The following is a 24,769-nucleotide window of genomic DNA, read 5'->3' on the forward strand; positions in this document are numbered from 1 at the left end:
CTCCCCACATCACAAACGAATTATAAAGTAAGGACGGAAAGAATGAGTGGACCGTGGAATAAAAGAGGCCAATGAAAGGAGTCGACTCATGTGTCAGAAACACGCCAGCTTCCTGCAAACGAGACTTCTTCAGGCTCCTTTCCTCTGCCCTTTCCTCAGTGTGCAGCTCAGGGATGCATCAGAGCTGAAAAGAAGGAGAGATCGGCAGAAAAGAGTAATACCACTGCCAGGGAAGCACAAAGCAACAGGACTTGAGCCAAATAAGTCAATATCATACATTTGGCCGTTTAAACAGTCCTGTTCTTCAGAATATCTAAGAATAATGTGAAAACCCTGGAATCAGAGTTCTTTGGATGCAAAGAACAGAAACCAGCTCTGGTTTTAACTAAAGCAAAAGAAGGAAATGTTTAGGAAGTTGTAGGTAGCTCAGCGTCTTCATCAGGTCAGGCAGGTGTAAAAAAATACTGTAGTCCGGGTGGCTTCTAAACAACAGAAGTTGATTTTTCGTGGTTCTGGAGGCTGGGAAGTCCCAGAGCAAGGCGCCAGCAGATTTGGAGTCTGGTGAGAGCCGGCTTCTTGGTTCATGGATGGACGGCCAGCTTCCCCCTGTGTCCTCAAGGGGCGGCGGGAGGGTGAGCGAGCTCTCTGGGGTCTCTTCTCTAAGGGCACTCCTCCCACTCACGAGGCTCCACCCTCAGGACCTCATCTCCTCAAAGGCTCCACCTCCAAATGCCCTCACTTTGGGAATTAGGTTTCAGTCTATTAATTGGGGGGGGAGGGGACAAAAACATTCAGTCTATAGCACTCTGAGAACCAAAGAAAACACTGATGAACTGAGCCTCAGAAGGGACAAAGCCAGGAGGCCCTGGGGATGCAGGTCTTGGGACAACCTCCTCAGGGCCACCATGGAATAAATCTGTTCTGTTTCTGTTCCCATGTGGCTCCCTGAAGATTAAAATTCCCAACAAACAGATAGAGCTTGATCAGCCTAGCTGGGGTCAAGGATCCTCCCTCTAGGGGATGGAGAAGAGTTACATCTTGTCAGAAGGAGTATTGGTTTAACAAAATAAAGGATAAAAAAGCAGTTTGAACAGGAATCGGTAAGGAAGGAAATGCATTTATTTGTTCATTCAGGAAGCACTGACTGCTCACCTGCTGATCCCCCAGTGCACCAGGCCCGACTGGGATGCAGGGAAGTCTGAATCGTGGCATCCCCACCCCTGCCCTCAAAGAGTTCACAGCCTAGTGGGGAAGCAATGTGTCAACAACCATAATACGGCCCCCAGTGTGTCTCAAAGGCTTCTTCTGGCCTGTGAGAACTGTGTCCCCAAGGAGGGCCAGTCAGCTCCCCAAAGGAAGCGGAGAAAGGGGCAGAGACTCTGGCTGGAAGCAAAGCTTCAGTGGGCAGGGATGGAAGAAGGTATGGCCGGTAGATTCTTGGGACAGGTGTCCCAGAGCAGCATCAGGGTTTGGGGTCACTGTGTTCCCAGGCTGGCAGGTTGTCCTTAGGCTCCCCTCCAGGTGGAACAGAAAAGGGACGGCAGTCGGGAGGAGACATAGAGCGCTCACCTATGACTCACGCAGGAGGGAGTCGAACACCGAAGGCCAGAGTTGCCAGCTAGAGCCTCAGCCAACTCCGGGAGCAGTCACTGGAGAGTCTTCTGGGGGTTGTGTGTGATGAGGACAGATAGAGCAGGATGTCTGTCGGTCCATTCCCTGTCCAGTTATTCCCAGAGGCCGTGAGCACAGAGAGTATCCCCCCTCCACCAAGGCAAGACGGCTGCTGCCCTGGGTCTGTACCGCAGGGCCTGCTGGGACTCTCCTCCACAGGCAATGGGCCAAGGCTGTGGCCACCTGGAGCTCACTCTTGCCCTTCTAGAACACGCTCCAGGAATCCAGAATCCTGGAATCCCCTGTCCAAACGGGAATGTGGGACTTGTACAAGCCCCTTTGCCGCATTCGTCCTCCCAAAGATGGACCAAAGTGCCTGTATGTGCACCCATACGTCTGAGGGTAGCTAAGAGGGGGGCTTTGGCGGTCAGTGCGGAGCTCAGACATGGAGCTCATGCTCTCTCCTCTCTCTGTGTCTCACAGAGAGAGAACAGAGCGTGTGAGAGAGGACACGAGTAGTGGGGAGGGGCAGAGGGAGAAGCAGACTCCCCCCGCTGAGCAGAGAGGCTCGACCTGGACCCCGGGATCGTGACCTGAGCCGATGGCAGACGCTCAACCGCTCAACCGACTGAGCTTCCCAGGCGCCCCAATAAATAAAACCTTTAAAAAAGCCAAATACACACAACGTTTAATTAAAACTGTGTTAAGCTCTACGGAGGAGAAGAAGGGAAAACTGCAAGCAAGACTGACGAGGGGGAAAAGTGGTGCTGGTGCAGGGCAACACACGGGGTGTCTCTGAGCAAGGGCCTGGGCGGAGGCCCGCGGGGACAGGAGTCGCCGAGCAGAGTGGGGAGGCCTGGCGCGCTGCGGACCGGGCCGCCTGAGAGCCCCTCTGGAAAGCTCCTGGCTTAGAGGAGGGTCTGCAGGAAGGTCCCCCGCGGCCGGAGGGTGACCAGAAGGAGCTCGCTGGGAGGAGGCAAGGGCAGAGGTCAGCCCATGTGGGGTCTGGTAGGACTCGGTAAGACTGAAAATTTAATTCGAACGTAAAAGGAGGCCACTGCAGAGTTGGAAGAAGGGAAACGACAGGACCAGACTTGCATGTTTGAAAGCTCACTCGGGCAGCCTCACGGAGAACGTCTGGAGCAGGACAGCAGAAAGCTGAGCTTGGGCAGTGGCCCCAGGGACATGGAGACAGAGACCCGGATAGCTCGGCTATGGGGAGGGTCAGGGAGGACACCCGCCCCACGGCTGCGGCATCCTGAGTCCTGCCTGGATCGCCCAGGTGGAGCCCCCGGCGCTGCTCTGGAGAGCCTTTCCACGCGAAGGGACAGCGTCATGCTCAGACACCGCAACCGTCCGGCACGGGCTAAGTCGCACCAGCCAGGTCAAGGCCATGGGGTGCTGAGGACATCAAGAGGACTTGCCTCAGGGTCAGGCTGGCTGGTGGAAGGAGAGCCTGGCGTGCCTTGGCCATGGTAGGGAGGGGACAGCCACAAGCTGGAGTCGGGGTGAAGCCGGGAATATCTGGCTACACAGCGACTCCGGGCCAGAAATGTCCCGTTTCCTCTTGAGGGGCCAGTGAGTTGCCTAAGGGAGGGGGGGCCGGCAGAGGGTCAGGGGTACATGAGTCAGGGCCTTGGGGGGTTGCTCGTAGGCAGAGGAGGGTACTGGCGGTCTGCTGTGGTCCCTCCCTTGGAGCCGTGGCCATCTGGCCACCACTGACCCTGGTGGACATCCTAACCCCGCACACACAGCCTCCTGTGAGGTTGTCCAACCACCCGGTTTGAAGGACACGCAAACATCCCACCACCAAGTTGTCTCTGCCTCAGGGACCAGCATAGCCTCGATAATGCCGTGAGATCAGCGCCTCCTTCCTGGCCCCCACACCCCCGAGAAGAGGAATGCTCCTGTCCTGCCCGGGTCGGGAGGCAGGGGAAGGCGGAGAGGAAGCTGGAGTCCTGGAGGGATGAGGCCCCACTGGACAGTTTTCAGCAAAAGAAATGAGGTTCCTCAGCCTGCAGGATGGAGGAGGGAACACCCCCCTCACAGGCACCCCTACCCCTCTCTGGCCAGCATCCCAGCTGACACGTGTACCTCGCCTCCCCTCTCCCCTGCGAGGGCCTTATGATGGAAATGGCTCGGCAACCCGACCCACACCTTCCATCCCGGGTAGGAGGCTGTCCCCTGAACCTGACACAGTCATGCTCTCCGCCTCTTTTTCCAGGCTCTTCCCATACCTCCCAGGGAGAATATAGCCCTGTATCCATCTTGTTCTCCAGTCCAAGCTCTGAAGCCAGCCCCAGGACCTTTCCCTCAAGTGACCTCAGAGCACCCACTGTCCCAGCCTTGCAAGAAGCTGAATCAACTGTCATGAGCGTTATTCTTTAATTTTTCCCAATGGGGTTAATGGTGTCCCTGGGGAGCCTGGGAGCTCCTGGAAGGGTCAGATTGAATACCCCCTCCCACCAACAACACACGGGAAGTGTGTGGCCAAAATACACTTGTGAACAAAGTGGTTAATGCGGCGGGGGGGGGAGGGGGCGGCGCATGCGGGTGGACAGTAGGGGCTGTTCTTCAGACATCCCCTCCGCCGAGGAAGCCGGGAGTCTCAGGGTGGGAGGTCTTCTATCTGGATGGCCCCCTTGAGGCGGCATCATCCGTGGCTGGCCTCAGACCACCTTCTGGGCCCCAGAGGGAGCTCGCAGCCACTCAGGAGGAGACAGGCTGCTCTACATCACTTCCCACCCCCTCAGGAGCCCTGGGCAGGGCTTTACCTCCCCTTGCTGCAGCTTGCCTGTCTCCCCCCAGCCTCTTGAAATCTTTGAAACAAAATGTATGGCGTGCCTCCTAACTGCCTGGCATTGTTTGCATCTTGGGTACATGAGTGAGTAAAACATAGATCCCCACGCCCGTGGAGCTGACGGGTGGGGGTGTCAGTTAGTAAAACCATGACGGCATGGTAGCAGGGGATGCATCTTCTGAGTTAAAGAACAATAGAAGTGTAGGGCCATCAGAAGTGTGGGCAGCAGGGCCCTCCAACCTTAACTAAGACTCCATGAGACAGTGGAACAGACTTGAAAGAGGTGAGGAGTTAGCCATTGGGAAATCTGGAGGAAAGCCATTCTGGGCAAAGAGACCATGTGGGCTGACCCCCTGCCAATGCCAGTGTTCCAGAAGCTAGAGCCAGTGTGGATCCAGGGGAGAGGGCCAAGGGGAGAAGGGCCGTAGGCTTGGTCCCTGCGGCACCGTGCAAGGTCGGGAGGACCAGTGGAAGGACGTCGGCCTCGGCTCTGAGTAAAATGGGAAGCCGTTTCAGCATTCTGAGCAGAAGAATGGTCTAAGTGTGACTTTGGCTTCTTTGCTGAAGATGGGGTGTAGGTGGGTGAGGGAGGAAGTGGGGGGCCCGGCTGGGACACTGTCGCCGCCACCCAGGCTGGGAGCCTGAAGGAGGTGAGGAGGGTCGGACTCTGGTACTCTGAAGGTAGAGCCAGCTGGACTTCTGACAGGTGGGATGTGGGGGGGGAGCAGAGCGGGAGGGACAGCGCTGCCCTCATGTGCAGGGGCAAGGCGGTGCGGGAGCAGATGGAGGAAGGTCAGGGCAGCGTTGGGGAGCTCGTTGGCCAAAGTCAGGGAGCACAGTGACTGGTCCGGGAGAGCTGGGCCCGGCGCCCTAGCCCCGGAAGCCTGGAGCACCCATTGGTGCTCCCCAGGTCCTACCTGACTTGCTGGTTAACTGGTGGGTAATTTTCACTTTGAGGAAGATGTGGGGGGATTTGCGTATTTGCGTGACTTTTTCCATCACATGCCTCTGAGGCGATCACAGCTGTTGGTTGCTGGTGGCATCCCAAGTTGGGGGAGAAGTATCTAATACAGTCTTCATCCATCACACTAATTTTAAGGAAGGTCAGCTCGGGGAGAGATTCTGAGCTCTCGAAGGGAGTAGATACTGAGAAAGGAGGTGGCCCGGCTCTGCCCTTAGTGGAAGCTTAGTCTGATGGAGATGGGAGGGTTGCAGGACACTCCAGGACAGTTCAAGGATAACAAAGTCAACACCATTTCCCCTTCTCTGGGAGCACAATAGAGCCTGGGATAGTAGAACAAGATATGGTCAGTCTGTCTCAAAAGACCTATGCAGGCTGAGAAAAAGGATGAGAGAGAAAGAGAGAGAGAGACGGTGCGAGAGAGAGAGGAGAAACAGGGGGGAGAGAGAGAGAAGGAGAGAGAGCAGGGAGAGAGCGATTGGGGGAGATGGGGAGAGAATGGGGGAAGGAAGGAGAAAGGGAAAGGAGGGGAGGGGACTGGGAAAGAGGAAGAAGCAGGGGGAGCACTGAGGCCAGGTCGGGGCTGGGGGTGGAGGCGGCGGGCTGGGAGTCTGCAGAGTCAAGGAGCGTACTGAGGCCAGTCATGACAAGTTGGGGCCACAGGCTTCGGGGTGGCCTCCCAGCAGGAGAGGAGGAGGAACACAAGACCAGGGGATGCCCATGGGGACCAACAGGTGGAGACAGGCAGGAAGTGGGACCTGTCCTGAGCTGAAGGAGCTCGGTTCTAAGACGGAACTGATTCTCCCCAAAAATGTTTAAGAAAATCTCTGTGGCCCCTGCTGGGAGGGTCCCTCCTCGGCTTTGGGCAAGGAGTGGAGACCCCTCAGCAGAGACCGCGCACCTGGGAGATGCTGGGGAGGTCAGTGCTCCAGGCGCCAAATCGGGCCTGAGGACTGGCAGCTGAGAGCAAGTGGGTAGACAAGAAAGAGTCTTGTCTCTTTCAGGGAGGGCACGCCCTGGTCGGGGGAGGTAGCCCTGAGGCTCTGGGCAGCCTGTTCCCAGGCCTGACTCTGGGTCCCCGCTGAACTTGTGTTTCTGGTGCTTCCTGTTATTATTAGCATCGCTATTACTAATGAGGATTGTCGTCAATATTAATACATGCACGTGGATTCCTGGTTCTCCTCCTACTTCCCTATTTGCTGCTTGCTGGCGCCTCACCTCTTCCCCCAGATGGGAAGTCACCTCCAAATTCAATCCCGAGGCTTCACTCATTCCATCTCCCTCCCTGCGGGCCTGCCACTGCCCCAGCCCCCACCTCTGTGCAGTTAGATGTCCGCCTGCAAGCCTGCCCTCTTGCCGTATGAAATGCCATACTGAGGGCTGGGGGCCTGGGGGGCAACCATTTGCAGAGCCCCAGCGATGTACTGGGCTCTGTAATAAGCATTCACACAAAATAGCCCTGTTACTATTTCATTTTACAGAGGAAAAAGCTGAGGCTTTGGGGCTTATTACGTAACTATGAACTCAGGTCTGTCTGTCTCCAGAACTAAGGTATCTTCCCTTGCATGTGTGAACGTGACTAATCCACACATATTTATTACAAGTTTTTTTCCCCTCACCTTTCCTTCTTTCTTCCCCGAGACACCCACCATGGGTCCATCATCACCGTGGACTCAGCCCCTCAGCCCCTAGAGTCTCCCCATCCCCCTCCACTCTGTTTCCTGACTTGATCAAGGGCTTCAGTCCCCTCCCAGGCACGCAGTGTCCCAACCTGTCCTCCTAAAACGCATGCAGGAAGGCCACTGCGGGGCGGCACCAGGCTGTCTTGTCCACGCCTCACTAGCCCGCACAGCGACCGCGCCCGAGCGCCCCCAGCTTTACCCAGAGCGACACCGTCCCACCTCGCCTGCATGGTCCCACTTCCCTCTAGGCTCTGTGCCTTCTGCATGTCTCTCCTGATCTAACTGCAAGGAACTGACCGGAATGGGTTTTGGTCCACACCCCAGGAATAAACGAGAGATCGCTGCAGAGGGGCTGGGTGCCGAGGGTGAACTGCAAGCAGGGCTTTCCCAGGACATTCTAGGGAAGCACAGGAGACAAGGCTAAAGTTCAGACCAGTCCCCACCTCCAGACAGTGATTGTGTAATTCTCAAAAACCCCTGGTTTTCAGGGAGGCAGGAAAAACCACCACCCCCTCCCAGAGTCACCACCAGAGTCTGCGGGCCCAGAGCAATCACAATGTAATTGGGCAGCATGATGCTGAAACTTACTCTAATGGAAACCCAGCAAAGAAAATTCACTGGGATTCCATGCTTCTCAGGTCTTAAGAATTGGGGGCTTAAAAGAGGATGACTAGAGCATCACTTCCTAAAACCCGGAGAGACTCAGGAGGAACTGAGTCAGGAGGGACTCGGTGTCTCCCAAATAGATTTCCCAGGGTATCCTGGGAGACGAATTCACGGGAATTCTGTGGTCACCCTGATGGTGACCAGGGACACATAAATGATCTACTTTTCCAGTGAGCAGAGGAGCTAGAATTCCACTCTGGCAAGGCTGGAGAGACACACAGAAAACAGCCCTGGGAAGCAGAAGGGAGACAAGAGATTTTGTGCTGCTAATATCTCCACGGAAAAACAGCGAAGAATCAGGACTGTACTTGGGATTCCCTCTCCTGAGGCAGCATCTGTGTGCATAGCCGTGTGCTTGCCCGGTGACATGGCCCACCCAAAATTTACCAGCCCGTTGTTAAATGCAGCCATTACTAAAAATTAATTTCTATAAATTTACAGTTAAATTACATTAAAACAAAAGAGATAAGTACTCAAATCTCATCACTTCCTAATTATTTTACTAAGGTTCCCTTTTTTTGAGAGAGAGAGAGAGAGCGCATGTGCGCGGTGGGCGGGAAGGGGGGGACTGAGAGAGAGGGAGAGAGAATCTTAAGCAGACTTCACACTCAGCACGGAGCCTGACGTGGGGCTCGATCCCACAGCCCTGAGATCATGACCTGAGCTGAAATCAAGAGTCGGATGCTTGCCTGACCAAGCCACCCAGGTGCCCTTACTAAGGTTCACTATTGCCTCGGTGCTGGAGGTCATTTACTTCCGTGGAACCTGTTTCGTGGAACTAGTCCACGGTGGCATCCTGTGGCACGCTGCTCCCAGTCCGCGCCGGGGCGTCATGTCCTAGCTGGAAACCAGCCCCGCTGGGAGTGCGTGCATCTCAGAAAGGGCAAATGCTACAAATCAGGGCTTCCGGCCCCCCTGCCCCAGCCACCGTCACACATTCACCACCACAGGTGTTCTCCCCCAACACTGACAAGGGGTTCATGAAGGACAAAGAAGAGACTAAGGTGCCCCTAGAGCAAAATGGCAGGAGCAGAACCACCTCTCCCACCCGCCGCGGAGGTGAGCGAGCGCTGTGGGACTGACTGAGAGCCCGCCTGGGGTTTAGGAACTTCCCCGGGTACGCTGGGTCACCCTACTGGAAGTCGTCTCCAGAGCCTCTCTAAAATCTCTCTTACTGCTTCATAATGAGGTTTTCTTGCCAGACCTCGCTGTTCTCAGCCCTCAACGAAGGCTGCCTGAGCATGGCTCCCTGGTTCCCGGAACGGGGAAGATGATGTCATTCAACAGAACCTCTACAGCCAGCTAGCTGTCAGTCCATCCCTCACCGCCTCCCAGGAGGCTGAGCTGGAGGCTCCTCAGACTGGGAGGGCCCCCCCACCAAGTCATCCTGTGCAGGCTCCTGCCTTAGGGAAGAAGTGTGCCAGGCCCTGTGCCCGCCAAAGGTGTAACTATCTGCAAGCAAGTCATCCTATAGATGCTCATTGATGTGTCCAAACGCAATGAGGGGATGCATGATTCCTGCAGTCCTCTGCTCCCCTCACCACTCGATCCCCTTACCCCCTGTACCCCACCCATCCCCAAGAACCCACCCCCACCCCCAAGGCTTTTGTCCCTGGCTCCCTCAGTCCCACCACTGTCTCTCCTTTCTCCTCCCAAGCTCGAGCAAGACAGAGCCAGCCATGCCCGCACCCTCTGGCCAATACCCAAGCCAACCAGAAGGGCTTTGTAGTTGCATATAACCAAGCAGGGTTTCAGGGCTTTCTCAGTTTAGAAACATGGAACCCAGGTAAGTTGGGGTCCATCCACACCCCACACTTCATGCAGTCCCAGGGTGGGAGCAGGGAGCATTAGGAAGCCTCCCAGGGAAGAGGCAAAGAGAAGGAAACGCCTGGGCTCTCCACAGGCAGGTGGCTGGGCAGAGGCAGGTAGAACTGTGTTCTTCAGAAGACCCTCAGCCCCTAGACCGGACACACTCCCAGCTGTTGCCTGTTGCAGCCATCCCGTGCAGAGTCCAACCACTTGGTCCCCCAGAGGCAGCTGACTTGGAAATGTGACGCTTAGGGCTCCCTGAGAGTAGAACTTGGACCAGGGGATAAAAGCTCTAGGGAATAAAAACGGGGTTCAATAGAAGAAATCTCTCTCTGACAGTCAGAGGCCGAATGGACTGCTTTGGGAGATAGTCAGATGCCAGTGGAGGTACCCAAGAGGTTGGAGGATCCTTTGTCAGGAATGCTGTAGGAGGAATTCAGCTATCAGAGAAACAGCCTGATCTCCTAGAGTCAAACATGCCTGGATCAACACCTGCATTATTACCTTTGTGGCCTTGGCCAAGATATCTATCCCTCAAGCCTCGGTTTCTTCATCTGCACAATGGGACATTGCACGACATCCTACGACTAGAGCAAGGATTAAAGAAGACAAAAATATTGGAAAGCACCTGGCACTTAATGGGTTCCCAATAAATGTCCATCCCCTTTCCATTAAAGGGGGGGCCCGCTGGGGGAGGTTACACTGGATGCCCTCGAAGGTCTTCTACCGCAGAGTGTGGCTCTGAAACCCCTCCTGGCAGTTGAGAAGGAAGGCATACGCCCGGGAGAGATGAGGAAGGAGGAGGAGGAAGAAGAGTGCCGAGGATGGCTGGGAACCTTGGGGGAGGTCATCCGGGTCAGTCCCGCGGTTCCCCTCCTCTGCCTTCCGGAATGGGAGGGCAAAGCGGGACGTACGGTGCAGTCGCCCCAGCTACCCCTTCCAGCCCGCCCGCCGCCCGGCCCAGGTGGGAGGGAGGAACCGGCGGAAGGCAGCGGCCGGCGGGGAGGCCCGCCTGCCCGGCCCCGCGCCGCCCCTCGGCGGAACCACAGCCAGCAGTCTGAGGTCTTACAGGTGCTTTATTGTGCTAACACTGCGCCTGGGAGCTCAGATCTCCCGCGCCACCGGCCGGTCCGGGCCCGGGGCCCTCCGCCTCCGGCCTCGACGGCGCTCGGCGCGCCCGCCCCTCCCTCCCGCTCCCGGCCCCGCGCCCCGCCCGCCGAGGCAGGGGCGCCGCCGGGGGCTCCGGGGGCCGGGCGGCGCGGGGCGCGCGCGGCGGGCGCGGCGGGCGGGCGACCCCTCGGCGCGCTCACACCAGGAGGCCGTCGGTGCGCTGCCGCGGGCCCGCGGCGCAGTCGGCGGGCTCGGCGCTCTTGACCTTGACGTAGACCGGGGAGGGGCCCGCTTCGCAGGCGGCGGCGGCGGCGGCGCAGGGCGCCAGGGCCACGTCCTCGGGGCCGCCGCAGGGCGGGGGCGCGGGCTTGCGGCGCAGGGAGCGGCTGGCGGTCTGCGTCGGGTACCCCAGCAGGTGGGCGACGCTGCGGCCGCGCCCGCCGGCCTTGCCCGCGGGCGCCTCGCTGTCCTCTCTGTGGAAACAACAGGCGGGCGGGTGAGCGGGCTCCTCCGGGCGCGGCGTGGGCACGGCCCGGCGGGGGCGGGGAAGGCGGCGGCCTCTCGGCCCCGCGCCTCCCTCCGCCTGCGCCCCGCCCCGCCTCGCCTCTCCCTCGGCCTCCTCCTGGCCGGCGGCCCCGCCGCGGCCCCCGCTCAGGAGCCCTCCGTGCCCGTCCGACGTGCGCACGGCCGCCCGCCTTCGCGGGGACCCAGAGGAGCTGCCTTACCTGTCCCTCTCTCCTTAGCTAACACCAGCCTGGCCCTCTCGCTTTCTCTTCTCCGCGCCTCTGCCCCTCAACGTCCTGCTCCGTCTCTTCGTCCATCCCCAGGGTACTGCAGCCATTAGCACGACTAGTCTCGTTCTACTTTTATTGCTAGTTGGTTTCTAATAGAAGTTATTGGCACTATTCTTACTATTGACTCTTCTTAAATAAGCATGTCCAGAATTGTCACCGGCGCGAAATAGGGGGAACGTGCAAAAATGCAGACCCTGCCCTCCAGGAGCTTACAGTCTAGACAAGATGGACAGAGAGGTGCACAGACAGGAGGGAAACGGAGGGCAGGGGGGTAGAGGTGAAGACCGGCGCGGGAGGGGGAGAGAGGAGCCACGACGAGTGGCAGGTCGACATGCTGCGGTCCCAGCACTCCTGGCGATGGCAGGCAGGGTGGGGGTGGGGATCCCGGCCGGCCGGTGGCAGGCAGGGGTGAGGAGGGGCAGGGCGCCGGTCCCCTGCCGCTCGGCAGCATGCAGCATGCATCAGGTTTTACCTGATCTCACTAGCCAAGTCGCAGCAGGCCCCTCCGCCGACCCCGCCGCGGTTGCTGTAGCTGAAGGCACCGTGGGCGCCGCCGGCCCCGGAGCCCCCGCAGCAGCAGCAGATGAGCCCCCAGATGCCCACCATCAGACAGCCCAGCATGAGCAGAGAGCCCAGCACTGCGCCTATGATCATGCCTATGCGCCGGGAGTCTGTGGAGAGAAGTAAAGACAGTCAGGTGCCTGGCTCACCAGGAGGTGCCAGGGCGCGTCCTCTGGGAAAGAGCAAGGATCCCCCGGGGGATCTCAGGGCCCTGGGACACCCAGTGAGGAAGGATGGGGAGATGCCAGTTACCCCTCAAAGTGCGTATTTCTCCCAGGGGTTCCCAGCCGCCCCCAGCAGAGCCTTACACACTGATGGCAGCGGGGAGGGGGGTCTCCAAACACAGCCCAGCTGCCGCCAGCCCCGCCCTCCCGGTCCCAGGGCCCCCAGGGCCACCGTCACTGCACCCACCTGAGACCTTCACCTCCACCACACACACACTGTAGCCCACGTGGTTGGCCACTGTGCACTGATAGAGCCCATCATCCTGGCGGGAGATGCCCTTCAGCAGCAGGTCACCATTGTTCAGACCTGAAACTGAAGGAACGCCGGGGGCTGGAGCGAAGGCCAGGGGCCTGGTGTGTGAGAGCACCTCCCCAGCCCAGGCCACTGCTGGAGGGTCTGAAGGAGGGAAGGTGCACACACACACACACACACACACAGGCCCACCCCACGCTCCAGGTAAGTCGCTTTCCCAGCACTCAGAGGCAAGGCAGGCCCCTCTCCCAGCAACAGAACAGAGACACCATTCATTCACCCTGTGATCTCAGGGAAACGTGTCCCCTCTCTGGGCCTTGGTGTCCTTCTTTGAACAGTGAGGACAAGGTTAGACCAGAGGAATTCTAAAGGCCCCTCCAGCCCTGATACTGTCTGGTTGTGAGTCCTGCACAGCTTCTCCCTGTCTCCCCCCCATTTCCTCCTCACATGGCCCTGGAAGGTAGACGTCATTATTCCTTCTCCATGTGAGATGAAGCCAAGGCAGAGCGACGTGCAGCCGCTTGCCCGAGCCTTGCAGCCAGCCAGTGATGCAGCCAGGACCTGAGCCTAGCTCTTACCTATCTGTCCCAGACCCTGCTCTCTGCACCCCGGGGCCCGCTGCTCGCCCAGTCCCACCTTGGTTCATGGAGCTGTGGAAGGACTCCTGGTAAGAGAGCTCGGAGTGGAAGCTGTGCTGTGAGTGGTAGGAGCCGGCGCGGTAGGGGTGGGTGTGCCCGCTGATCTTGGCCCACTTGTAGGAGAGCGGCGGGGTGCCCCCGTTGGCAAAGCACTTCAGCACCACGTCATTGCCGTGGGTCATGTGGCCCTCAGACCAGCACATGGGCACCGCGGGCCGTGCTGCAGAGAATGGGGCAGGTGTGAGCCAGGGCCCAGCCAAGAGGCTCCGAAGTCTGGGGAAGGGGCACCCGGAGGCGTCCAGCTGTACCTTGGACGGTGACAATGACCTTCCGGCTGGCCATGGTGGTCTTCTTCACCCGACACTCGTAAGTGGCTGTGTCCGATACCTGCAGGTTCATGAGGTTGATGGAGGCATCATACTGGCTGGGGTCCGAGGCTGCAAAGCGGACCCTCTGCTGCAGATGGGGGAGGTTGCCATGGTTGATCCTCTTGTCCTGGTAACTAAGGAACTGTGAAGAAGAGAACATGGAGATGGTGAAACAGGCAGAGCCAAGGAGCCCCCCATGGCGCGGCTGCCTCGGGCACCTCACTGAACTTCTCGGAGACTCTACTGCTGGTCATGATGCCACCAGACCCATTAACCTGGGAGTGAGTGTGTGAGAGCTGATGAGATGAGGCGCTTTGGAAAGTGTACGCTCAGGCTGGGACTGCCCTGAGGCCTCCCGTGCCCTCTGGAGCAGGTGGGAGAAGGCGGACTGTGATCTGTGATTGCAGAGCCCTCATCCCTGTTGCCCCCATCCCCAGAGAGCCCATGGGGTAAGTTCCAGGTCTTCATTTGCTTATCTGCCCTCGTTTTCCCCTCAGGGTGTTGGCTGCCCTGCAGGTAGACACTGTGAAGCGTTCGGTAAGGGGAACCCTAAGCCCGACACTCACCACATTCTCCCGGTGTGAGGGGTCTGAATTGAGCTGCATCCACTCGATGTCCAGCCCATTGGGACCATAGTCCTCGGGGTCCAGGATGTAGGGGCAGCCCAGTCTCACACTGTCACCTTCTGCCAGGTACAGGACCTCCTGGCCATCCCCGTTGATCCGCACAGCAGACAGCAGCGCTAGGGGAGGGGCAGGGCAGGTGGGGTGGGGGAGAAGACCGGGGGGGGGGGGTTGGCTTCAGCCCCTCTCTCCACTTCTCGGTGGAGTTCCCTAGGAAGCGGTGGCTGCCTTCAGCGCGTGTGCGCGCGTGTGAGAATGCGGGGATTGGTCTGTGAGGTCTGTGCACGCGCGTGTACGCGGGTCCGTATCCTGTAACTGTGGGATTGCTTCGGAGTACTGTTTGTGTGTATACGGCTGTTACGTGTGCGTGTGTGTGTGCGTGGTTGTGCAAGACTGTGCACGCACACAGGTGCACGTAGGGTGCTTATGAGGACTTGCGGCTGCGTCGGCGTATGTAGGGATATTCATGCCTAGAACCAGGTAGGGTATCGTACGTACTTACATGACGTGTGTGTGTGTGTGTGTGTGTGTGTGTAAGCACGTGAAGCCGCCAGAGTTGTTAAGTGCTCTGATGGAGAAGCCTGGCTCGTTCAAAGGCGCCTCTGTCTGGAGACAGGAGGGCGGACACCACGGCCTCCAGGGTCCCTTTCCGGCCCAAGGAGCAAGAGGCTGGACGTGCCTGTGCGTCTGGTATGACAGTGCATGGGTGTGACCGCGTGTGCCTGGCTGTGTAAGTGCTCTGGGTGGCCATCTGAGCCTGTGGTGGCAGGGGGCAGCTGTGACCAGGAGCCTGGCTGCGTTTGTCCGGCGGTGAGCGGTGCTGTGTGCCTGGGAATACGGCCGCCTGCGTCTGTAGCAGTCTGAGCCTCGCGTGACGCCATGGCATTGTGGCTTGCGTCCTTCCCCGCACAGTTGTGTGGCTCCAGGGTAGCTGCCCCCTCATGCTTGCTCCACTTGGGGCCCCTCCCGCTCCTAACAGCCCTCGCTCTACTGAGTCAGCCCGGTGAGGAGCCAGGATCCGGAAGCTCAGGCCTGAGCTCCTTGCCCTCCCTACCCTGAGGCCCCAGGCAAGCACTAGCCCCAACCGGTTGGACCCAGAGAGGAAGACGAAGCGGGGGGGGGGGGGGGTGTTGGTGGTGTGCCGGGGGCCCCAACCTTAGCAAGCAGGGCAGGCAGGCTCCAGCTCCCAGACTCCTGCAGCCCTGGGCCCTGGCCCAGCCTGGCTCATCTCCTCCTGCATTCATGACAGCCAGCAAATCCTTTGGAGTCCCAGCCCAGGTCTCAGCCACTCATTCTGCTCCGCCCGCCTCTCGATCTCTCTGGGGCCCCCGTTCTTGTTAGAGAGAGTGTCACACATGCAGTGACGTGTGCTCACACATTGACACACTTTTGCAGACCTTCAAAATGCAGACGTAGGCCTATGCAGTCCCACCGTCCTACCCACCCAGACACTGGCAGGTCCAGACGGACCCACATCTGCACACAAACACCAGTACATATTAATCCAGAAGACACGCCCACCGCACACTCCTAGAGTCCCCCGACTGCATTCGTTCAAGACGCGACACACCTGCAGAAGCTTAGTTTGGTTCTAAAGAGCCAGAGGGGCCCTTTCAACACCCCCAACCCCTCAGGGATCCCTGAAATTGCCCCTCGGACCCCTGGTAGGGAGCAGCCCTAACCCCCTGGGCTGCAGGGGGACCCAGAGCAGGTAGGCTGGCCACTGGGGCACTAACGGGATCCGGGGCCGCCTCCTCCAGCCGCAGGCCAAGAGAACGCCAGCTCTCCTGAGATAAGGATCCTGATGCTGACTGCCAGATCCCGGGGCAGCTGGAGGCACGCCAGGTAGGAGCCAGAACCCAGTGGAGAGCAGAGGCTCCCCCCAAGGAAGGACTGCTGGGAGCAACCCACAACCCTGAGGCCTGTCCCCATGCCCAGGGGGCTAGTGGGCAGGAGGGCAAGGATGCAGAGAAGGGGACTGGGAAAGAGGGACAGGCTGAACCACACTGCATGAGGCTATGTCCTCCGTGGTCCCAGGCCAGGGGGCCTCACCTAGCCTCTCAACCTCCCCCCAGGGCTCCAGCCTTTCCACACCCCTTCACGCTCCCCTGAGGATGTTGTTCCTGCTGTCTCACCTTGGTCCCTCTTGCTGTGGCACTAAGGAAGTATTCCAGGGAATGGGAGAGAAGAGAGAGGCTGGAGAGAGGGAAGAAAGCCAGGGTGGGAGAGCGAGCTGGTCAGGACGCCCTGGAGAGAGGGAGGGAGGACAGGGGCAGGGGCGATACATGGCCCCTCACGAAAGCCCCAGGGCTGCACTCCCTCTGGGGGTATCTACTCTCAGCTTGTAAATCCTTCGTGAATTGTCAAGCTGCTTCCCCAGCGCCTAACCCTCTGCCTGGATGTGAGGGAGGAGAGAAAAGCAGCCCTTATGAGGGCATTGGAGCCTGGATACACGGGGGGCCGGGTCTGCCCTCCCACACCCACTCCACACCCCACACCACACACCACACACACACGCACGCACACGTGCGCGCATGTGCATGAACAAAGGCTGAAAACGCTCCCCCCTCCCCGAGTTCCTCCCACAAACCCCCTCGTGCCGAATCCAGACCCCACGAGGGTCTCAGAGCCTTTTCCAGCGAGGCCCACACAGAATGGCCCTTGCCGGGACTTGCCCCAGCCTGGCAGGCAGCCACGGCATCTGCTCCTGAGCCCTGCTCTCAGGGTGCGCCCCGGTGGGGCGAGGGGGCCCTGGGAGGCGCCGTCCCTCCCCCCGCCGCCTCATCCTGGGGGTGTGGCTCTACCCAGGAGCTCTCAGAGCTCAGGGGCCCGGAGCAGACGTCCCTGCTTCACCCACGCAGACTACGCCGAGGCTCTGCCTTCTCGCGGCAAGCCCTCCCTGCCCTTGGCTCGAGCCTGGGGGCCGGGGTGGGCCCCTCCTCCAGGAATAGTACACACTGAGGAGAAGGGGTCTTTCCTGGCTCCTCCTCAGCGCCTCCAGCTTTGCTGCTCACCTGACACCCCGGCCCGCCCCCAGGCCCCCCCAGTTCTCAGGCAGGCCTGGACTCCCATGCACACCTTGTGCATGCATGTTTGAGCCCACACGGCTCACAGACACAGCAAAGATCCATCAGGGACTCCTGCCCCGTAGACACGTGCCCCAAACCTTCAGGCACAGGATCTCCTGGGGAGAGGCCCCTTGGCGATATCCAAAGTGGGGTCGCAGCGGGCACCTCCGACCACCTCCGAGGCTCGTCTGCGGGCCCCTTGCTGCCCCTTCCCTGCCCGTCCGGCATCGTGTGGGCATCCCTGCTGGATGCCCGGCCCCATACCTGGGCTCAGGCACACGAGTAGAAGGTGGAATGCTCCTCGAACTCCCATGTCTCTAGGCTTGGCTTCTCCTCCGCCTGGGCTGGGTATCCTGGGGGCCGGTGGTGGTGGGCGTGTGGGGACAGGTGGAGGGAGGGAGGACTGAGGGCCTAGACACTGCCCGGGGTGGCAGGAAGGTGCAATGAGTGCCCAGCCGCAACCGGAGTTATTTCTATAGGAGGGAGGGGGCCTGGTCCCCGCCTTGGGGAGGAGCCCAAGGAACCCTAATTATCAGGGTGACAGAGTGGCCTACCCAGGCATTACCCGGCCCTCACCCAAGCTCTCCCCGATCCTGAGAGTGGCGCAGGGCGGCCAATGGGACTTGTAATTAGGCACCTGTTAAACTTCCACTTCCTCCTGGCCCCATCCTCGGGATAACAACAGTCGCCCCACTTCACAGCGTCCACAGGGCTCCTCTCATCACCACTCATTTGTTGCCTCCTTCCCTGGGGGAAACGGGGAAGCGGAAGGAGAGTCAGGCTTGGGGAGGAAGGGTGACCAGGCCCTGAAGGGTTAATACTGAGTCCAGGGGTCTGACTTCACCTCCCCTGAAGGCCCCAGGGTTTCAGGCCCCCCCCCAGCATCCAGACCCACCGACAGACCCTCAGGGACCTCCCCCAAGTTGAAGTCTGTGGAAAGGGGCTACAAGGAAAGGGACACAGGCTGGAGGGAAGGCCCAGGCAGGTGAAAGGGACCCGGGAATGTCCAGCCCACCTTCCCCCTGAGGCCTCTGGCCCTTCAAAGGTAGTCAAGCCTCCTGAGCTGCCGGGGGGGGGCATCTGGGAATGGGGGTCTTCCCTGGCTGCCCCTCTGGAGCTGTGTCCCCCACCCATACCTGAGGTGAGGTCAGGCCTGAGGGCAGGGGATCCCTGGGAGCGGAGCTGCTGGAGAGATCAAACCCCCATCTCCCCGCAGAACCAACCCCATTCCAGCGGGGCTTGGGAGGAGAGGAGCCAGGTGTCTGGAGGGGGTGAAGGGCATGCATGGGGCAGCGGGGGGGAGGGGGGGAAGCACCAGGAGGGCCAGGGAAGGGGGCTAGCCCATGTGCACCTGCTCACCCGACGTGAGTTATGTCTCTGCTGTGTATACTTATTTTAGGGATCATTTTGTGTCTGCCCATGCTTCTCTGCCCAGGAAAGCAGACCAGGACCCTTATGACCTCAGCAGCTCGCTGGGGGGGACAAGGCCAGCACAGTTCTGGGCAGGTTGGAGCTGGGTGGGGAGGTCCTGGCAGGCAAAGGGAGAAGGCAGAGCACCAGCCCTGGCTAGTGCTCTGGAGGGGTCTCAGGGCTGTCCCGCACACGGTGGTGGGGGTCAGGTCCTGAGTGGCCCTGCTGCAGCAGCTCAGCTCCCTCAGAGGAATCCAGGGTCCTCCCCTTCCCTGGCAGGGGGCACAGGGAGGGCAGGGGTTGGGGGAAGAGTCTTGGGGAGAGTTCTGGGCTCAGGGGCAGCCCAAAACAAGGAAGCACAAGGCTTCCACGCGTCTTTGCGCTCCAAACCTCTCCACCTGCACTCTCAGCAATGACAGGGTGCTCTGGGGCCCACTGATGTACCAATGAACATCCTTATTTCCTTGTTTATTTTGAAGTTTATGGGATTGCCCTGCACGCTTGGGAGAGCAGGGATCATTATTATTCCCCACTTTACAGAAAGGGGATGCAGCCCAGGTGCTGCTGTGGGCCTGACAGAGTGGGGGACACCCAGGCATCCTGACTCTCAATCCAGAGTGGCCCAAGGAAAGGGCTGGGTGGCCCTGTGGGTTCATAGACCCACCCGCAGGGGGAAAGTGCAGAAGGTCAGGGATAGACAGGGGGAGAACGGTAGGCCAGGAAGAAGGGGATTGAACACACTCGAGTATACGGTTGGTGGATTAGGTCCTGGATAGTTCATGCCAGAGTTGGGGTGAAGATTGGATCAGTTAGTTGGGATTACCAAGGAGCTCGAGGTTCAACTTGAGGCCCAGATGGGAACGAAGGCTAGATTAAGCTCGATTAACAGCGTGAGCTGAGGCTGGAGTTTGTGGCCTGGGTCCGTGTTAGGATAAGGCATGAACAGGGGTTTACTTTCACTCACAGCCTGGCTCGGGAAGCTGAAGGCCAGGCTGAAACTGACTTGGGCTGGGGCTCCTGCTAGCTAAGTTTGGGATTTGTTCAATTTGAGTTTGGGATTTGACTTAGGACGGGCTATGGTTATGTTTAGGACATGAGTGGCAGTTATATGGGCAGGGTGATTCGTGGGGATCAAAAGTGAGGTTTTATTTATGAGACAGAAAGACTTCAGTCTCCAACTGCTAAATGCCAGATTGCCTAGAACATTCGTCCCTTTGCTCTGGGAGAACATCAGTGTCATATCAGCATATACCAGTGTGTGAATTGAGGTCCCAAGTTTGGGGAGAGAGTTCCAAGTATGCACGAGCCCACCTGAAGCAACCTCAGCCCCTAATAAATGTAACCTCAGGAGTCCTGCTCCACAACCCAAGCCCGCCACCAGTCCAGCTCCCCAAGTGACATGGGGGGGTGGGATGCAGGAACTATCAGCAGGGAGTGGGGCTCGGGCACCATATTGAACCAGAAGACAGGACCCACCAGAGGCAGTCTTACTGGCTCAGAGGAGGGTCCTGGTTTTGGAGTCTAGGGGATGCGTGTTGGGAGAGGCTGAGGGCCTAGACACTCCTAGAACAGTCACTTTTGAGGGCTCCACACTGGGGGCCCTCAAAGCCTCAAAAGGCAAAGCACATTGTTGTTCTCCTTTGACCCACTGAGGGCTAATTGCCACCTCCTTATAGTTTGGGGCCCATAAATGAAGCTGCCAGCCTTCCAGCCTTGTGCCCTGAGCCCTGCAGGGTTTTGGGGGGGGAGGTGGCAGAGGGAGTGCCCTGGGGTATCAACCTGGTTTTCACAGCATAGGCCCGGCCCCCAGCCCATGTGTCACTCTGGGCTCATCCTCAACACTGGGAGCCCCCTACCCCGACTCCTCCGTCTCCCTTTCCCCCACCCAGTCTCTACCTCCAAATATCCCACGTCCCCACCCACTTTCTTTGCAGGTCTCAGAAAGGTCTGGACAGCTCCAGGGGACTATTGTGGTCTGTCTGTGCCCCAGGGAGAGAGAGGGTGATCAGGAGAGCAGGTGCTCAGGGAAGGGGCAGAGAAATGCATGTGACACCCCGCTGGCTCATCAGAGGCTCTGAGAGACAGAAGAGGGAGAGGACCCAGGCTGTCATCTGTGATCCAGTGCCCCACATTTCCAAAGGGCCTCTTGCTTGTCCCTAAGAAATCCTCTCTCAGGCCCCCCAGTGTGGGTTGTATTTGCTTCTATCCTAAGACAGAAGCAGAATCTCAGGACAGAGGCGTGGAAAGGAGTGAATGGAGACACCGAGAAGAAGGGAAGAGGCAGGCCCAGGACCCAGAGGAGCCCAAAGGCTACTTCTGAGCCAAGGTGCAGCCCAGCCCCACGATGTCTTGGGGAAGGACAGGCAGAGGCCTTGGCCAGCCTCGTCTTCCTCCAAAGCCCTGCACAACAGTTCCACACAGCCCTGTAGGCCCTGCTCTCCAGCCCCGCTCCCTGGGGCCCCAGGCTCAAGCTCAAACTCCCGTCCCCGCTCCGGGGCCCTGGGTCTGCAACCTGCCCCCTACTAAACTCCACACACACACACTCACACAGTCAGCAGGCTCCTTAGCCCCTCACTCAGGTCCCCGTGTAGACGCAGGCAGCAGACCCCAGGAGTGGCCCCAGAGGAGAGGGTCTGGGAGCAGACGTCTGAACAGCCATGGGAGGGACACCAGTATACCAAGTCAGGAGAGCAGACAGGCGTCTGAGGCGCAGGGTCGCAGAGAAGCAGAAGACCCCTGCAGCTGATGCTTTCCAGCAGGTCTCAGCAAGGGCTGGTCGTGGGCGGGCAGCCAGGTGAGGCCATAGGGGGACGAGAAGAGTGGGGGCACGGGGGCACAGGGGTTGTGGTGGGAGACTGCGGAGTTCAGACGACGAAGTGTTGGTTGGTGACTGACAGAAGGCCGAGATCCACGTGTGGGCTCAGTTTCAGGAACTGGGTTGGGGCTGAGGGGCTGAGGGGCTGAGGCCGGGTCAGGGCTGGTGGGCAAGAGCTTCTGAGCCCTGCGGCTCCCCAGCCCCTGTCAGGCCCTCCAAGCCTCCTCGATTCCTGCTGCCCCCGCAGAAGAAGGGAGGCCCCTGGGAGGGGGCTGGGATGTGCCCCAGTCCCTCCCATCAAGTGATGCCCCGGACTGACAAGGGCAAGCTGCACGAAGGGTCCCCATCCCAGAGCGGGGCCTGCCGGCTCCCAGGCCAGGACAGCAGAGGGGCTGGGCGGGCTCAACATTACCAACTGAGCTACTGTCACGGGAACGGCTTAGAAAGAGTATGTGGGTTCCTGGTGAAGAGTGGAGAGACTCTGAAGATCCGAGCTGTGTTCACCTCACGGAGTTCATCCATATCCTGCGGGGTCCTCATCCATTCCACAAGCGGCAGCCATTAGCATAACTTGCTCTGTCCTTCTGGAGCGCCCGGCCTGGGGGGGAGAGCAGCGAGGGAAGGGGTGCCCCCTCGCTCACAGGCTCGTGAGCTACGGCGATGGGCGGCCAGCCCCCTGACCTGGTGGGACTGGAGTTCCAGTAGCTCTGGAGGACCACTCATGATGCGCCCGGGAGCGTGTGTCGGTCCTCGGGACATAAACCAGGGAGGTGCCGGACACGCCAGAGAAGAGGGTGAAGCGGGGAGAGTCGGCCGATGGTGCCTTTCGCACTGAGGGGAAGATCCTGGAGACCCGGACCTCTGGGGAGCTGCTCCCCACTCCAGCAGGGCAGTCAGTGGGATTGGAGCCAGGCCTTCAGGATGGACCAGACAACCCAGACTGGTCGTCCCAGACGCCTGCACGTCTGCGTATGGAGAGACCTTGGGTTGGGTTACTCCACACGTCCAGGGGCACATTGCTTTGAATTTATAGAAATAAAATTTGCTTTTGATTGTGCCATGTGGATTCCCCCCCCAACACATACTGCAGAGGGGCCCGGTGGTCCTCCTCGGCGCCCGGGGCGGCCCCTGACAGTGGAAGCCGGCAGGGGCAGGAGACAGCCGGGAGTGTGTCTGCTTCAGCCTTCTCCACTAAGCCCGCCCGGCCAACCCTCACTCTGCTCTCCTTGTGTTCATTTGTTTCCCGTTGCCCGGACACTGGGAGGGGTGGGGGGAGGCGGTGCAGGGGGTGGGGCTCAGGGGCAGCACAGCTGGGCCAGGGCTGGCTAGGACAGTGGAGGTGTTAGCTGTCAGGATGGCTTAATGCCCAGCCCAAGGGATAAAGATTCCCTGTTTGCCCCCACCCCCGATTCCTCCCTCCAACAACCGCCCCCAGCCCACAAAATGCCCAGAAGAGTCCTGTGTTTCCAGAATTTGAACACATGCCCACACGGAGCCAGACTACACAGGAACCGGGGTATGAGGTACCTGAAGGGGTGTGGTGTGTAAAAGGGGCCTGGACCTGTTTAGTGCGGTCCCAGCCGGCAGGGGGATGCACAGGAAGACGTTCTGACCATCAGGGCTGGTCTGGGATAGCTTGGGTTGCCTTATGAGGTCATAAGCATCCTGTCTCCAGGGGTGTGCAAGCTCAAACTGCCCAGTCGTTTGATTAGAGGTTACAAAGGACATTCAAGCACCAGAGGGTCTTTGCAGGTCCCTTCCAGACTTGAAATTCTCTGATTGGTGCTCACCCCACTAGGCCTGGGGATGGTCTCTCCCCAGGGGCCATACAGAAAAGCTCATTAGCTCTGGGCACTTTCTCTTGCTCTCCATTCTCACCCCCCCACCCCCGACTCCTCTTTCCAGGAGTCTCCTGAAAAAGCCACCCAAAAGCTCAACCCTATGCCTGTCCCAGCCTCAAAGCCATCAATGGGCACTGAGGTGATGGCCACGTGTCTCCCAAGAGGACATGCAGGATGCAAGGAGCGATGCAGAGCTTGAGCTAGGAAAGCTGAGAGAGAGGGAAGGTCTAACTACTTAAAGCCAGGCAGATGAAGAGCAACTTAGTCTTTTCTGGGACTCTGGATTTCTGTGATGTTGGAAATGAGCTTCTTTCAGGTAACCTTGGGTGCTCTGCTGGGATACCTCCCAGAGTGTGGGAGGGGGAGGGAGGGAGGCCGGTAACCTTGGCAGCAGCCTCGGATCCGGGGGAGACCCTGGTCTGGAGCGAGCCATCCTCCCGCACAGCTGTCTCCAGGCTCCCGCTCTGCAGAAGGAACTGTCGGCATAGATGAAAAGGGAGAGCAGTGAGGAGCTCCATGGCCTCCACAGCCAGACCGCTTGTCTGAGACTCCCGCGTCTCCGCTCTACTCTCCTTTTTCTCATCCCAAAAGCCCTGTGTCGCTTTGAACTCTCTGAGCCTCTTTCATCCGAGCCTAATCAAAGTGCTTTTACTGAGACCAGTTAATGCCCGGCTGTGACCCGAGTCACAGATGGGGATGCTGAGGTGCTCGGGGTTGCTGAGGACATCCCAGCACCCCACTGAGTCAGGGACAGCCTGGCTTGGCCACGAGGGAAGGCTGCTGAGTTACACTCCACTGGAGCTGCTTCTTGGGCAGGTGCAAAGGTTTGAGACCGCCTCCAAGCCACAGTGGAGCATGACGGGACTCCAAGCATAGGGAGCAGGCAACTGGCACACGGGCAGGAAGGGACACGGGAGGAGCCAGGAGCCGGGGTCACATGCCCGGGAGGCAGCCGCCTGCACACCTGACCCAGGGCTCCGAGGTGGAGCCCAACCTCTGGATTTGCCAGGCTACACCCACCAGCCCAGTCTGACATTGCCAGGACCAGAAGACCCAAGGAGCAGGGGACAGGCAGCTGGGGAGTCCCTTGGGTACCCATACAACTAAGTCGGTAGCTTGGGCATGCTTCTTTTTTTTTTCCACAAGCTTCTAACACCTTTACATCAACAAAGACAATGCACCAAACACTCCCTGATTCGCCCAGCACGGCTCTCCCCTTTGCAGCTTCCCAGACACCCCTGGGCTGCTTCAGTGGCTTGAGGGGTTCAGAGCTCACTTCCACCTCAGAGCAGAGGAGGGAAAACCAAAGCCTTCCCTAGGGGAAAGCACCGCCCGCCCAAAGGCCCAATCTCTAGCAACAAGACTGAGGCTGGTTGTTCCTGAGCTCTGGGCCCACTAAGTCCTCAAGGAATTCCATTTGTCTCTCTGCTTTGCCCCAGAGTGGCCCACCCCCAGTCTGTAAGCCGGGCTCTGCCACCAAGCTCCTGCAGCCCGACCCCTGAGCCCCCACTAATGCCGTGGACCTCTTCCCTGTC

General features: G+C 59.3%; 1 protein-coding gene across 1 annotated transcript; it reads right to left on the reverse strand.

Annotated features, from left to right (window-relative positions):
• Positions 1-10,835: 10,835 nt before the first annotated feature.
• Positions 10,836-17,899, reverse strand: VSIG8 (V-set and immunoglobulin domain containing 8). The gene is made up of 7 exons (XM_045876072.2): positions 17,433-17,899; positions 14,044-14,219; positions 13,418-13,619; positions 13,108-13,329; positions 12,406-12,525; positions 11,906-12,104; positions 10,836-11,112 (listed from the first exon to the last, which is right to left on the reverse strand). The coding sequence occupies exons 1-7, from the start codon at positions 17,479-17,481 to the stop codon at positions 10,836-10,838; spliced, it is 1,245 nt and encodes a 414-aa protein (XP_045732028.1). The 5' UTR covers positions 17,482-17,899.
• Between the last annotated feature and the right edge of the window lie 6,870 nt (positions 17,900-24,769).

This window comes from Mirounga angustirostris, unplaced genomic scaffold, assembly GCF_029215605.1.
Source record: "Mirounga angustirostris isolate CCGP_5_RB_7025 unplaced genomic scaffold, mMirAng1.0.hap1 SCAF_6, whole genome shotgun sequence".
NCBI lineage: Eukaryota > Metazoa > Chordata > Mammalia > Carnivora > Phocidae > Mirounga > Mirounga angustirostris.

Excerpts from the sequence above, each read along its gene's own strand:
- VSIG8 (XM_045876072.2), bottom strand. The coding sequence starts at position 17,481 with ATGGGAGTTCGAGGAGCATTCCACCTTCTACTCGTGTGCCTGAGCCCA. Across the intron at positions 13,620-14,043 it reads CCTCACACCGGGAGAATGTG|TTCCTTAGTTACCAGGACAA; the intron begins GTGAGTGTCGGG and ends TCTTCTTCACAG. Across the intron at positions 13,330-13,417 it reads GGTCATTGTCACCGTCCAAG|CACGGCCCGCGGTGCCCATG; the intron begins GTACAGCTGGAC and ends CATTCTCTGCAG.